At 39.7% G+C, this 15,879-nt stretch overlaps 1 protein-coding gene across 2 annotated transcripts in view; it reads left to right on the top strand.

The window, feature by feature from the left end:
- Window positions 1-15,879, top strand: part of DCLK2 (doublecortin like kinase 2) — a 208,358-nt gene that overhangs the window by 151,939 nt on the left and 40,540 nt on the right. For both annotated transcript variants that reach the window (XM_036763855.1, XM_036763854.1), the window contains 2 exons: window positions 9,073-9,145; window positions 11,284-11,392. In XM_036763855.1, the coding sequence (XP_036619750.1) occupies window positions 9,073-9,145; window positions 11,284-11,392 (182 nt within the window). The remainder of the gene's footprint in view (window positions 1-9,072; window positions 9,146-11,283; window positions 11,393-15,879) is intronic.

Raw genomic sequence — 15,879 nt, 5'->3', positions numbered from 1 at the left:
CAGGAATTGCAGAGTGACTGGGGCATCGGTGATTTTGGTGCTTGGGTGATTAATGAGAGAATTGGGATATGGAGGTTAAAAAATGTTCTTTGAACTGAAAGCTGGAGACCATTGTATAGTCAGGATTTGACATCAGTGCAATTTATGGTCTTTGGTAGGTCAGTCTTTAAGTTTTAGTAGTTAAGTCATGGTGTTTTCTTTGGGACTGTTGGTTAGGCACTCTTTAAATGTGCAAGATAGATCAAGAAAGCTTTTTTTGGGGGGAGGGGCTGAGGGGTAAGGGAGCAGGGGAGGCTTTTATCTCATCCCTAAAGTCCCAAGTCTAAAACTTCTGGTCTTAAATGTTTCAGGCACATCTGTAGAGATTGAGGGATAAAGTGTCTCACTTTGGGATAATAGAGCTTTTTGCCCCCAGGCTATCTGGCTGCAGGGATTCCTGGTAGTTGAAAGGAGGGGGAGAATACGTTTGGTACATTATCCAACATCTTGAGATTATAAACAGTCTGATCTGTGGTGTTTTATCTGATGATGTCTCTTGGGTCTGCTGGTGGTGAAAGGTTTGCAGGATTTGTGATGTGTGATGAAAGGGCTCATGGTATCTTGTGATGACGGGCACAGCTAAAATGTTACTGTTTGACCTTCTGAACTTTAAGACTTCTTTTAGAAGCTGTGAAATGTAGGTCTGCAGTAGCAGCTGACCTTAGAGGCTTGCATTTCCCCTGGAGTTTTGTAGCTTGTCCGTCCTTCTGCATTGAAAGTTTCTTTCATTTAACATGATTTGCAAATTTCTGGGGATAAGTAGGTTTTGCCTTTTTGGCTGTATTTTAATAAGCTAGCCTGAAAATGCTGGATGCTGACGGTACCCTTGAACGTATTTTGTTTTATTAGAGAGAGAAACTGAGATTTTTTAGGCCAAAATTTTTTTTTTTTATGGTTCTTAAGAGGAAGGACTTCAGGTGGACATTTTAGTTCTCTTTGGGCAAGCCTCTATAAAATGAGAGGGTTTGATTCATCCAATTCAACTAACGTTTTATTAAGTGGCCGCTATGTGCTTGATCCTAGAGATAACAAAGAAAAAAAGAAAATGGCATCTGCCATCAGGTTGCTTATATTCTGCTGGGGGACAGCAATGGTGGTGGGGGTACAACCTATACACAAGTAAATAAACACAAAGCATATAAAAAAGTAATTCAGAAATGGAGGGGGAGGTAGGAGAGAGGGCCATCAAGAGCACTCAGAACTGGGTGGACCCATCTCTGATCCCTAATGGACTTCCTTATGAGGGCAGGGGTAGGGGGCTGACAAGTCAGTGCCATGGGTCAGATATGTTGAGGGGAATTCTTGAACTGGGATTCAAAGTCGGTAAAGGGTTATTCAGCCCAAAACAAGATCAGAAATAGCTCAGGTAAGGGAAGAGGTGGCACCTGGATGGATAGCACCAGAGTTTGGGCTATATGGAGGGAACCAACAGGGTCTGGGTGGTCCTTACTTTCCCCAACCCTTAGTCAAGGGTGTGAGGCACGGCCAGGGGCTGATACCAAGTTATCCCCACTAATGCAGGGTACCGGTGATACTGTTGGTTTTGCTAAGGAGGTGAAGGCCCTGATTTGCTAATTAGGCAATTCTAGGTTGGAAGGGGAAGAATCCTGATAGTGAAAGAGTTGGGTTATTCTGATCCCAGAGTAGATGGGCCAAAGATCAGTACAAGCAGTAAAGGCTTGAGCTGTGCTAAAAGTGCCTTCCAAACTTTATGATCTTCTGGTTCTCTTTGGTTCTTCTAAGCAACTCTCGCTGCCAACTTAGTCTTATTTTTCTCCTTCTCTAATTGTTTTGAGATTTATCTTACTCCCTATGCCTATGGTCAGCCTTCTCTTCCAAGTCCAGGCAACTCCATCTCTTCTCTCCTTGAAGTGCTGGAATCAGGAAAACCTAAATTCAAATCCTGCCTCAGACACTTACTAGATGTGTTGCTTAATTGTTCTTCAGTCATGTCTGACTCTTTGGGACCTCATTTGGGGTCTTCTTGGTGGAGATACTGGAGTGGTTTGCTATTTCCTTCTCCAGCTCATTTTACAGATGAAGAAACTGAGACAAACAAGGTTAAGTGACTTGCCCAAAGTCACACAGCTACTAAGTGCCTGAGGCTGGATTTGAACTCAGGAAGATGAATCTTCCTGATTCCAGGCTCTTCCCTTTGCCTTTATATTACCTATGGGCTAAAGATTTTGCTAATATTGGTTAATAGAATAAGCAAGACAGGACGTGTAAAGTGTGAGAACAGGAGAGCATATTTAACCTGCCACAGAAAAAAGGACAACTATGTTAGTTCTATTTCTTTGCATATAAATGAGGAATATGCTATTTATAAATGCTAATTCATTCACTGAAATGGCCCCACTAGGACCTCCACTTTATAGGCAAGTATCTGGAACTGACCTATTTTCTTAAGAGTAGTACAAATCAAATTGATTTAAAATATTAAATCAAAATTTTCACTAATTCACATTTCATTTTTGTGCTATAGTGAATAGAACATTGAATTTTGAATCAGAAGACCTGGATTCAGAGCTTGGCTCTTCTACTCACTGCTTGCACTGACGTTGTAAAAGAAATGTAATTTCTTCAGGCTTCAACTGTAAAATTGGGGAAAGATTTTTTTTTATTTTTTTAATTATTATTTTTCTAACTTAAATAGAAGATAACTTGGTAAACACCTTAATTTTACAGATGATTGCTGTCATCTTCATATTTGTAAATTCTCGTTATATTGGAAAGCAGTCCCATTTTAAAAAGAGATTATGATTCTTGTGTTCTATGTCTCTTTGGATGAAGACATGCTGTGATTGGGTGACTGTCGTTCTGTATGCTCTTGGCTGAGTTACTGTAGTGTGATTGTTCTCGCTTGTTTTCTTAATATTGAATCACACATTTTTAATTTCTACATGATGCTTTTTGGCCACCTAGCTCTGGTGTTGTCTGACATCCTTAGTTTCAAGCGGCTTGCCAGCTTTCTGTCAGAAGTTTCTTCTTGTCACTCAGCTAATCATCATAGCTAATGTTTTGATGGCGCTTTGAGATTTGCAAAGCAGTTTACAGACATTTTCTCATTTGATGCTTACAACAACCCTTTGAGGTGAGCGTTGTTATCCCTATTAAAACCGAGGTGCAGAGGGACCCGTACATACAAAAATACTTATAGCAGCTCTTTTTGTGGTGGCAAAGAATTGGAAATCAAGGGGATGGCCATCAATTGGGGAATGGCTGAACAAGTTAGGGTATATGAATGTAATGGAATACTACTGTGCTATAAGAAATGGGGAAGATACGGACTTCATAATGACCTGGAAAGACCTACATGATGTGATGCTGCGTGAGTGGAGCAGAACCAGGAGAACATTGTACACAAGCACAGAAATACTGATTCTGTGATGACTAACTTTGATAGACTTGGCTCTCCTCAGCAATACAAGGTTCTAAGACAACTCCAAAGGACTCATGATGGAAAGAGCTGTCTACATCCAGAGAAAGAACTTCAGAGACTGAATGAATATTGAGGCAAACTATTCGCTCTCCTTTTCTTTTTTTTTTAAATCTCTCTCTCTTTTTTTTTTTTGGTTTTGTTTCTTCTTTCTCATGATTCATTCCATTGGTCATAACTCTTCTTTACAACTCGACTATTGTGTAAATAAGTTTAATGTGAAGCTTTATGTAGAAGATATATCAGATTCCATGATGTCTTGTGGGGGAAAGGGGAAGAGAGGGAGGGCAAAAAACCTGAAACTCGAAAATATGCGGAACTGAGCATTGTAAACTAAAAATAAAATATTTTAATTTCAAAAAAAACCTGAGGTGCAGAGAGGTTATGACTTGCCCAGGTTTACATGACTAAGTACATATTTGAGATGGGATTTGAATTCAGGTCTCCCTGAACCATTGTCCAACTATAGAAAATAGGTGCTTTAGAAATATATGAATGATAAACTCTCAAAAACTAAGTTGGACAGCATCGAAGATGTTTGTTACTAGGAAGTCAGGAGACCTCTAGAGATAGTGTCCATGTTAGCTGAACCCTTGGCTTTACATCAGTTTAGGTCAGAGTCAGGTCAAAATGTCAGCAATGACGTTGCAGAAACCACTCACCGAAGAGTTTTTGTTTTGTTTTTCTAGAATAACTTTGAATAGAATCACATCACAGTTTTACAGAGCGGTCCTGATGAATGTGTCTCCTACATTCTGACTTCATTGGGTCATAGATTTCGAGATAGAGGGGCCCTTAGAGATCAACAGCCCAAATTCCTTGTTTTATGGATGAAATAACTGAGGCAAAAATAGGTGAAGGGAGTTGGCCAAGATCCCACAGATAGCTGAGCGGCAAGGCTGGGGTTCAGGCCTTTTACTCTCCTGTGCTGCCTCCATAAGAGGCCAAGTGAAGAACACAAGTTATAATAATAATAATAATAGCTAACATGTATACAGTGCTTTAAGGCCTGAAAAGCCTTTACATATGCATTATCTCATTTACTCCTGAACGGAATCCTGTAGTAGCTGAAGGTTAACAGGTCTCCATTTCTGCCTTACCGTAAGGCTAACCTGTTGTTTCTACTGCTAGACAAAAGTGAACTTATTCAGCAACCATGCTGAAACATTTTCTTAACATTTCAGCTTGGTGGAAATGTTTGATAGCTCTTTTCAAGGATATTTAGAGTAGGACTCTCTGACTTGCTTTCCAGCTATAAAAACACAAAAGCTGCACCATGTCAGTCATGCTGAAATGATCAGCATGTGCCTTGTGAAACCCTAGGAAATACAATTTGGTGATAACGGATATGTATATATTACTGTATCACTTCAATCTGCTTTCCTGCATGGTGAACAAGCAGGGCTTTGAAAAGCATAGAATTCTATGATCAAAACAGGATAGAATCCTTGAATATTTCATTTTCTTTTCTACTCATAAAAAATAGATCTGGTTGGCACAGGAACTAGAGTAGATGGTTTAACGGTTTTGTCTCACAGAGGCAGAGAATTCCGTCAGCAATTCATTGCTTTTCTTCCAATTTCCTTCCTTCTTAACCAGTCAGATCCTAATCAAGAAGGCAATGTCCTCCCCAGACCTGTCTCCCCTTTCTTCCCCTTGCAATTCTGTCTCTTTGAAGCACTCAGTGATTACAGAAAATTCAAAGAAATAGAATATCCCAGATGCTGTCATCGATGTATGCTTTGGTTAAGAAGCATCTTGGAAATAAATGATATCTAGTCACTTAACCTTTGGGCTGTCTCAGCATCTCAGCTGTTGATTGAAGCATGAATGCTCATTAACAAGTGAAGAGATTTTCAAGCAAATTCTCTTTCTTCCTGCCTTCAGTGCAGTAGCTATGGTTTAATACTCTGCAGTGTAATCAGTATAATTGGAAGGCTGATTTTGTGACCCCTGTTGCTAGCCAGGCAGGCTCTTATTTCTAATGGAAATGGACTAGAAGGCAGAGGAACATATTTATACTGCCACTTCTGATGGCAAAGAGACAAATACCCTGGGAAACAAGGGAGAAGATAATGGGGAAAGATGACACAGAGAGGAAGAAATGTACCTTTTCACAACAAATACTATAATCAAATGCTCAAATGCAGCTGTGATCTCAAGTTTTCTCCAGTAACACAGAAAGCAGCTCATCCAGGTTTGCCCTCCCTGTTTTTCTATGCCAGACCACTCTGTTGCCCACCCTACTACAGATCCAAAGTGGAGGCCCTAGATTCAGATCATAGCCCTGGGCGCTCAGTAATTGTTATGTCACAGTTTCTAACCTGCCACAAGTTACTAAAGTAAAAAATGTACTAATCTAATCTTCGTCACCATATATAATACATTTAAACAGATCTTTCATCTCCTCAAAGTTCAACTCAAGGGATCCATCTAACTTGCGCGAGCCCTCTCTGTTTTCTCCTGACATTTCCAGGGTGTACCAGTGGAACATTGGCTAGCCACCTGTCATCTCTTCCTCCTGCTCTGTGACCAACCCACGTTCCCTTCTTGTCATACAATTTCTTGATGACATCCTTTGTAACCGTTCTTCTTAGTTCCTGATTGGTTATATGTCGCAGACTGCTCCAGTCCACTGGGAGCCTTTCCATTTCCCTCTATAGTTTTATGCGGATAGTCTTCCTCTCTATTTTAATTCTTTTTCCCCTTCTGTGGAAGGCTCCTTATTTCCTGCTCTCCTTCTTCCTTCCCCTCTAAACTTAGATCATTTCATAGATAATAGGATTATATGTGATCACTTACTACATGTCATATCATGTCATATCATATCATCATGTTATATAACATATCATACAACATTATATAACTTATTCAAGTTACATAATTGTTTAAAGCATTGAATAAGTTACAGTATTCCTTACTAATCTACTTGAAGGAATTTTTTTAAAAAGCTTTCCTCATAGGCCCAGAAAGGACAGGTGAATTGCTCATAGTCTCACAGATACTCATCGGTATGCAGCTCTCTTTCTCTTCCCTAAAATGACCCCAGAAGTCCCCTAGCACAATCAAGTGCCAAAAGCTTCCATAGAGTGAGATTTTGCAGAAACACGCTCCAAAGCTCCAGGGCTCTACAGTCTATCCCAGACAAACTGGGAAGCCGATGAAGTCGTTTCATCCTCTGTTCTTTAAATTTTGCTTGAAAAAACCTGCTATACCAATCTACTTCCTGTTTTACTCTTTCATTTTTGATATGTAGGATTAGGGTCACTTAGGTACAGTGGTTAGAGTGCCAGGCCTGAAGTCAGGAAGACTCATCTTCCTGAGTTCAAATCTAGCCTCAGACACTTCCTAGCTGGGTGACCCTGGGCAAGTCACTTAACCCTGTTTACTTTAGTTTCTTCATGTGTCAAATGAGCTGGAGAAGGGAAGGGCAAATCATTCCAGAATCTTTGTCAAGAAACCCCCAAATGAGGTCACAAAAGGGCGTACACAGCTGAAATGACTGAAGAGCAAAGAGTTAGGATGATGTTAGAAGTGCCAGGAAAACAATAGAAATAGAAAGGGCAAGTAGACTGGAAGAGAAAGGTCCAAGGAATTCTGCAACCAGAAGACCTGAGCAGTGAGCCGTATGTGGCTGGAAGTCTGTCCTCCCCAGCCAGGCTTCCATGGGGATGCCGGCAGTGGTGGCTGAGCGTGCTCTATGGGGTGATGCTAGCCTGTTGGAGTAGTAAAGGGCAAAGAGCATATATGGCCTCAGATCCCAGATCTTGTATTTGTTACATGTGTGACTTTGGAAAATGACTTCTTTTGTAAGCCTCACAGATTCTTCTTTGAAATTCTGGGATTTAGACTAGATGAGCTCTGAGGTTTCTTTCTGTAAGTTTCTGCTGATGGGGGCAAGGGCGGCGTGAAGAAGGAAATGGACTAGACTAGGCTTAGAATCCAAGAATTAAGTACCATAATCTAGATTGTACCTGTGGTTAAAAGCCCAGCATTAACTGGATTGCAGAAATGAACTAGAATCTTCTTATTAGATTGTAATCTCTACCAGACAGGGCAGGAACTGGCTTTTAAATTTTTTTAAATTGTGTGTGTGTGTGTGTGTGTGTGTGTGTGTATTTGTATCCCTGGTGATTAGCACCATGTCTGGCACATAGTAGATGCTTAACAAATGTTTATTAGCTGACTGACTGCAAAAACCAGTCCAAATCTGACCAACTTTCTTTCTAAGCATGGAGTATTCAAAAAGTGCTTGAGTCCCAATCAGCAGCAGCTTTTAGAATTGTGCTTGGGCAGGAATTGGGATCCCTTTTTTTTTTTCTTCGATGAAGTATAAAAATCACTCGTCTTCCTCCTGCCCCCCATTCATTCTGCTAATCTTTTTTTAAAGAGATTTTTATAGTACCTTTTATTTTTATGTTACCTAGATTTCCACCTGTATTCCTCTCCTTTATTCTTCTAGTACCATCTATTATTACAAAAACATTTTTTTTAAAAGAGGGAGCATTTTTAAAGATCAGCAAAATTGAGATCAATATAGGGTGTCCCCACAGTCTTAGTATAGTTTTAAGCTTTTAACTACACAATAACTTTGGAGTCACCCTGTATAGTAAAAAAACAAACAAACCCAAGTTAATATTATGTGTGCTGCTGCAACCACGGATTCCTCCTCCTTCAACTCTGCGAAGGAGTTAAGGACATGTCTTCTAATCTTTTTTCTTTGGGGCCGTACTTGTTTTGTTTTATAATTTTGCAAACTTCATTTTCGATTGTTTTCTGGTGGCGGTTCTTTTCCATGTACATTGTTCTGGTCCATGTTGATACTGTTTTCTTGGCTCTGCTTATTTTATTTTGTACCAGTTCATGTAGGTCTTGCCCTGCTACTCTGTATTGATCATTCTCTTTACTCCTTTGTACATGGCCATGTAACACAATTTGTTGAGCCTTTCCCCAATCATTAGGTAGCTCCTTTGTGTCCAGTTCTTTGCTTTAAGTAACTAAATTGAAAATATTAAAAACTGGGGATGACCAGCACCAAAATTACTGGGATGAAGGGAAAGTAACATACATATATGTATATATATTTTTCTATGATAATATAACAATAATGTAATATACAATATTATATTGCAGTAGCATATGTAATTACATCACAATATAATGATAGTAGCAAGAACAATAATAAATAACATTTTCATGGTACTTAATATACTGGGCACAGTTGTTGTTCAGTCGTGTACAACTTTTTGTGACCCTATAGGCCAACTGTCCATGACGTTTTCTTGGCAAGGATACCAGAGTAATTTGCTATTTCCTTTCCCCAATTTTATGCAAGCAGGGGTTAAATGGCTTGCTCAGGGTCCCACAGCTCTCAAGTGTATGAGGTTAGATTTGAACTCTGGTCTTTCTGACTCTGGGCCCAGTGTTCTATCCATTGCCCCACCAGGCACAGTGCTAAGAAGCAAATGGGAGTTTTCATGTTCATGCTTTTTGTTACTCTCTCTAGGTGTTTTATAAACATCTGCTGGTTTTATTCATTAGCCATAGATTGGGCTTTTGTCATGAGAAATAATAGACTGTTTGCTGTTTCTTAGATTCCACCACACTGTGGGTCTTCTTCCAATGTGAATGGTGGACCTGAACTGTACCGATGCCTGAGCCCGGAAGGTAAGTTGCCATTCAATAAAAGCTTTTTTTTTTTTTATTTGCTGTTTAAAATTTTTTTTATTTATTTTTAATTTATGGAATAAAACAAGCATTTCCATAACATGGTATGATAAAAAATGATTGCCCATGGAACTGCAAATCTGCTATGCACAATGTGTTGTTCCTTTCAAATATACAATAAAGTTATCGTGTAAATTCTTTCCCTTGTTTTTTCCTTCCCAGACCTTCTAACAAGTTCCATTATCTGGTTTCCCAGAGTACAGTAGGTTTGCTTTTTAAACAGGACACTACTGGCAATTAGAGGAAGTACTTTTGGAGTTGGTGAAAACTTGTGTTAAATTATGATCTATTTATGTCCTGATAGTGCATAGTCAGGATTGGACTAGCGCCTTGTCTAGTTCAGTTCATCAATTTTTCTGTGTGTGTCTGCTGTATACAAAGGCAGCAAACAAATAAAATGACAGAAAATGTGACCTTGTCCATGAGAAGCCCAGAGCTGATCAGATTTCCTAAAGACAATAATATCATCTCCTGTGTGTGGATATCAGCCTGCTTTAGAAATGCTTTTTTTAAGGGCATTCAAAGGTGTTAATCTTTAACAGGAATTCTTTATCTGGGGTCCTTGAACATTTTTTAAAAATTTGATAATTATTGCAATAGAATTAGTTTCCTTTGTAATCTTACCTATTTTATTTTATACATCCAAAACCACTAATCTGGGCAGGGCTGAGTAGCCTTCCCTAGCCTGCCAGAAGGGTCCATGACACAAAGAGTGGCTGAGATCCCCTGGCCTATAGCCAGGCTCCAGGCTCTCTGCTTGTCTACAACAGTTTAGATTTTAGACTTAGGTTTGCTTTTTTCCTGTCTTTTTGCTGTGCCATCCTCCCATCCTCCATCCTTGTGTCACAAAAGGTTCTAGCATTTGGAAAATTGAGATAGCGATGGGGCCTCTGTTTTCACTAGTTTGGGGAATTCAGCCCTGTACCAATGCCTATTAGTGCTTCCTCTTCAACTTAGAGCCTTAGAGAACTGCCTGGCTCACTTTGCCTGTGTGTGTCAGAGGCGGCTTGTCCTGGTTCCTGAGCCAGCGTTCTGCCACAGTGCCTCAAACTTTGGACCGTTAAGCATGGAGGTTCTTCCTCAGTTACCATCAGGTAGGCACTTCTGGGCAACTCGTCTTATTCCTCTGCCAGAAGGAATCATCTCTGTCCAACAACTCTGGGAGCAAGGAGGAGCTTTCCACCTCGTAGATGGACTGCTCCTTCATCTTCATTGTGCACTTTCCCTTTTCTGAAGGCTGAAATCACTGACATTTTGTAGCACAGTGTGGAGCAGGAAAGAGTTGTGATTGATTATTTTAGAAAGAACCCTGTTTATAGTTTACACTCACTGATAACTAGCCACCTCATCAGCGCCCTGGTGAAATTAGATCATGGATATCCTCCCCCTCTCCTTTTTAACTTATGTAAATTTTAAACTGTAATAGAAAGTTAATAGATGTGTACTCTGAAATTTAATTTTGCTCTGTCCTTACTCTATAGCACAGATTCTTAAACGTTTTTGTCTTATGGGCACCTCTGGCAGTATAGTGAAGGCTGTTGGCCTCAGGTTAATGTTTTTACATGCATAAAGTGAACTGTATAAGGTTACCAAAAATCCCATTCTAATGAAATGAACTCATGAAAATATAAAACAAAAGCAAAAAAAAAAACCAGGTTCATGGAAATCATGCTCTGTACTTTATTTGTTCTTTGAAAGCCTACAGGGAAACTAACCTGTTTTTCAATATTCAGACAGCTTTTTCAGGTTTGGATAAGCCTGAATAAAAGCCTGTTAGGATAACTTTAATTAGAATTCCTTTTAATGCTAGGCTAATGACTTAGTTCATCAGGGGTTTGAGAGATTAAGCTGAAATTTGTTAAATTTTCCATTATACTAATGTGGCACCAACAGTAAATACTCCCTGTGCTAATGATAATGAGGTCAAGTTGAGCCACAGATCTAACAGATCATCAGGCCTGCAGCACTTTTTTCTTTCTTTCTTTGGGTCTAGAAATCTTTACATGGCAAGTTTCAATGTGAGGAGCAACGTGAGTTGCTTACATTTGCCTTTGACATTTATACTGTCCGTCCTGCAGGTGTGAATGGAAACAGGTGCTTTGAGTCATCAACTCTTCTTGACAAATACAGAATTGGCAAGGTCATTGGGGATGGCAATTTTGCAGTGGTGAAGGAATGCATAGAGAGGTGAGTTTCTGAATAAGCTTCCTGGTGATCATTGCATGTTGAGGGATTTGTGAATGCAACCCTTCCACTGATTCATTTCTTTACTCCTTAACCAAAGTTCTTTAGCAGAAACTTTTCAGTTCCCGTAAGTTAAACGTGCCCATGGTGTACAAGGCCAAAGGTCACATCAAATTTTGAAAAAATTGAAACTTAGTTGGGTCCTGGAATGAGAGTTATTAGAACAGCAAGTGGTTAATTAGGGAAATTGAGTGAATCACACTGACTCCATCTTGTGACTCAATTTTGGACCTAGCTCAGTTCCCTTCCTGTTTAATTTAGGGTCTCATCCAATTTCTGTCTTGTGAGAAAGTTTTGTTCAATTGTGGGAACTGTGAGAGAACTTTATTTCATTGTTTGAACCTAGCCCTATGTGGTTGGGAAGCTGGACCACCTTTACCTGCTGTTTAGAGATCTTTAGTTAAGCACCTAGGTAATGCTGACCAGAAACACAGTCAAATCCCAAGATTGATGCAAGGTGTTTTCTCCCAATTATACATCTCAAGCAACCCATATGTTTTACCTGAAAACTGCCCCATACTGGTAAATCAATTATTGTTTCCGCGTTTCTTATTGAATATAGACACCGGGTGGGGGGGAGTAGGACACCTTTTTTTTCTTTCCAATTTTAGAGAATTGTACCCATTTGCTCTCCCCCTCCCAACTTGGAAAGTCCCTAATCTTTCCTCCAATTAGAAGTAAGATTACCTAATTTTGTATCCTGGTTAATCGCTTTCTTTCAATTAGTTAGTCTTATTTGATTCATTGTTTTTAATACACAAAAATCTGCCTCCTCCTATAGTTGGGGTCCAGGCCAAGCTGAGTGTGTCTAGGCCTGATTTGTTGTGCAATTGGCTTAACTAATAACCAATTGCTAAATAAATAGATACGCTTGGAAGCTCAACCCTTTGTTTCCTCATTTATTTCGTCTTTTGCCCATCATTTATGGCCATAGTTTTAAATGGTGATATGATGAGCATTTTTGTAGGCTCTAGAACCCCTGGGCCTACAAAAAGTAGGTTTAGCTGGCTATGGAACTGCACCATACCCAACCTGATGACTGTAGACAGGCATAGTGATTACAGGAATTTTCATTTCCTGTTGGGGCTTTCGGAGGAATCTGAACCAACACCAGTGCTGCATTTTATGGTAGTAAATTAAAACCAACTGGGCGCTTGGGGGTGGGTGGGTGGTTGGGTGGGTGGTGGCCATAGTGCTGCAATAGAGTCATTGGATTATTGATGGTGATTTTCCCAAACCTGTCTTAATCCTAGGTAACTCAGAAATTTAGCAGCAGTGAAACCCAAGTAGGAAGGGGTTACTTAAAAACTTGACAAGATTGCAAAAAGTGCCAGGAGTCATATACTTCCTGGGAGCTTTTTTCCTCCCAGGTGCTTTTTTAGAAATGACAAAGTAACTACAGGGTTCCAAGGCCTGATGGAATCTCCCAGCCCTGGAGTTCAAGAAGAATCAAGTTATCATAGGTGTGGAGCTGGAAGGGCCCTTGGAGACCACCTTGATTACCAGGCCAGAGATGGGGAACCATATGGCCCTCTGGGGCCTCCAGTGCAGCCCTTTGATTGGATTCAAACTTCACAGGACAAATCCCCTTAATAAAAGAATTTGTTCTGTAAAACTTGGACTCAGCCAAAAGGCCTCACCCAAGGACCTAGAAGGCCACAGGTTCCCTACCCCTGCCTCTGTTTTTTTTTTTTTTTTTTTTTTTACAAATAAGGCAATCAAGGCCCAGAGAAGGTTATTACTGGCCTAAAGTCACCTAGCAAGTAAGAGGCAGAAGTGGGACTGGAGCCCAGGATCTCTATATACAAATCCAGGACTCTTCACTGTACTACTCTGTCTTCTTTTGGAAGCTGACTGAGGGGAGAGGGAAAAAAATCTCAAACATTAAAGTTTGAAAATAAGTCCTCATCAAGCACCGTCCTCTCACTTGTTTCCCCCTTAATCTCCGCGATGTGAAGTCTGTTGACTTTAGAGAGGATCTTAGAGGTCTCGTGAGGAAACCCACTTCAATAGCCTATACTTAACTCTTAGTTTTTGTTACTACATTGTATAAAAACACACTGTTGAAATGTACAAAGCGAAAGGAAAACATATCCCTTTAAAATGAAGACTAAAGATCTTTTCAATTTGAGTTGGGGTTAGTCTGTACCTATCTATATACATAGCCTGACAGCTGCTAACCACATTTGTTTTAGACTCCCTTTAATTCTTGTACACGATTCAATAAACACTGGCGATTGCTGCTGCCTGAGGGCATCTTCCTACTCAGCTGCAGGGGTCGTATTTCATTCTTCAGCACCTAAAAGTCATTTTTTTTTTCACAAAGGGCACACAAGGGGCAGATGCCAGTAGTTTGTGTGGAAGTGTTTTCATATGTTCTAGTTAAGTTGTTCCAGGCTTAATTAGCCATATTCTTCTATTAATTTTTCAAGGGGCACATTGTGGCTGTAGGCAGCTCAGTGTGACTGACAGTGACTGTACTTGGCTGATGTCTTGTGGGGGGTGGGTTGTGTCCTGTACCAGATGTAACAGATCACAGACATCTAAATGAATTTCATCAAAAACCTTGGTGCTTTGCGGCCACTTTTATCCATGGCACACCAAATGTAGTTATCAGTGACAAATTAAGTACACCGGATATAATTTCTATATATTCATCAACCATCAGAAGCAGTGTTTGGTTTACATTTCTCATGAGCTGTTTAAATAAAAGTTTTCCCTCTGAGTGAGACCATGTCAATGCGTAGCTATGACAACCTGGCAAAAGCAGCTGTAGTTTTAGAGCTAATGTATTCTGAGTACACTGCAGGGCTCTTTAATGAATGGTTCTCCTGCAGTTAGACATTCTCTGTGTGTTGCAAATTCAGCACTTCAATAGCTCTGTGTTCATCTATCTACGTGGGTGCTCTTTTCACTGGTACAGATCAGTCAGTCAATAAACATTTATTAAGCTCTTACTATGTGCCAGCTACTTACTAAGTGCTGGGGATACAAAGAGAAGCAAAAGATATTTCCTACTCTGAAGGAACTGGAGTTCCTTCTAACCTTAATAAGATGGTTTTTATGAAGCCCGTTACCTCCCCCCAACCATCATCAACTGTTCAACCTTCTGGCGATGACCTCTATGCACTGATTACAAAGACCCTCAGCTCAGACACCCCCAGACACCCACAATCTGTTAGCAGGTCTGTATTAAAAAACCTTTTAGCTTGGCTAAGACCTGCCAGAACTTACACTATACTCACACAGCTTTCAATTACCCATTGTATTGCCTTCATGCCAAAAGGAGACAGGAATTCATGTGCAGATTGTTGTAACTAATTTCTTTTTTGAAATAAGTTTTCATTGAGAGCTTTGGTTTTTATACCACCTAAATTTCTCCTGGTATCCCTCCCCCTTCCATAGGACCATTCCATATGCCTAAGAATATCTTCTTAAAAAGACAGAGGGGAGGAGGGATCAGCAAAACTATTTAATACATTAAAAAAAATCTGAAAATATATGCAGTGTTCCACCCCAGGAAGCCTCCCATCTCTGCAAAGGAATGAGGGAGAGATGTTTTCTATAATTTTTTTAATATTTGTTTTATTTTTTGTTACATTTGAGTTCCAAGCTGTTTCCCTGAGCCTCTCCCAACCTTGCACTAGAGAAGGCCGACATATGACACAGATATATATGTGAAACCATAGAGTACATGGTTCCATACAGTCTCTGGAGGTGGATAGCCTCTCTTCCTTCATAGGTTCTTTGTAGTTATTTTGAATATTCATATAATAGTTTAGTCATTCACATTTACTCTTTGAACATTGTTTCATGTTCTCTTGGTTTTACTCATTTCACTCTTCATTATCTCATGCAAGTCTTTCCATGTTTTCCTAAAATCGACCTGCTCACCATTTCTTCCAGCACAATTGTATTCCATCACAATCATATACCACAACTTGTTCAGCCATTCCCCAGTTGATGGGCAACCCTTCAATTTCCAGTTTTTTACCACCACAAAGAGAGCTACTATAAATATTTTAGAACATCTAAGTTCTTTTTTCCCCCAATCACCTTGGGAAACAAACTTAATAGTGGTATTTCTGGGTCAGAGAGTGTATACCCAGCTTTATAATCTTTTGGACATAATTCCAGATTGCTCTCCAAAATGGTTGGATCAGTTTGCAGCAACACCAACAGTGTATTAGTGTCCCCAATTTCTCCACATCCCCTCCAATATTTGTCATTTTCCTCTTCTATTATTTTAGCCAGTCCGACAGGTGTGAGATATCTCAAAGTTGTTTTAATTTGCATCTCTCTCATCAATAATGATTTAGAACATTTTTTCATATGATTATAGATTTGATTTCTTCTGAAAACTGCCTGTTCATATCTTTTGACCATTTATCAATTGGGGAATGATAATTTGACAAAGTTCTCTATATATT

The sequence above is a fragment of the Trichosurus vulpecula genome, chromosome 6 (genome assembly GCF_011100635.1).
Source record: "Trichosurus vulpecula isolate mTriVul1 chromosome 6, mTriVul1.pri, whole genome shotgun sequence".
Classification (NCBI taxonomy): Eukaryota; Metazoa; Chordata; class Mammalia; order Diprotodontia; family Phalangeridae; genus Trichosurus; species Trichosurus vulpecula.
Note: the sequence above shows the minus strand (reverse complement) of the source record. Positions and strands in the feature narration are given on the sequence as shown.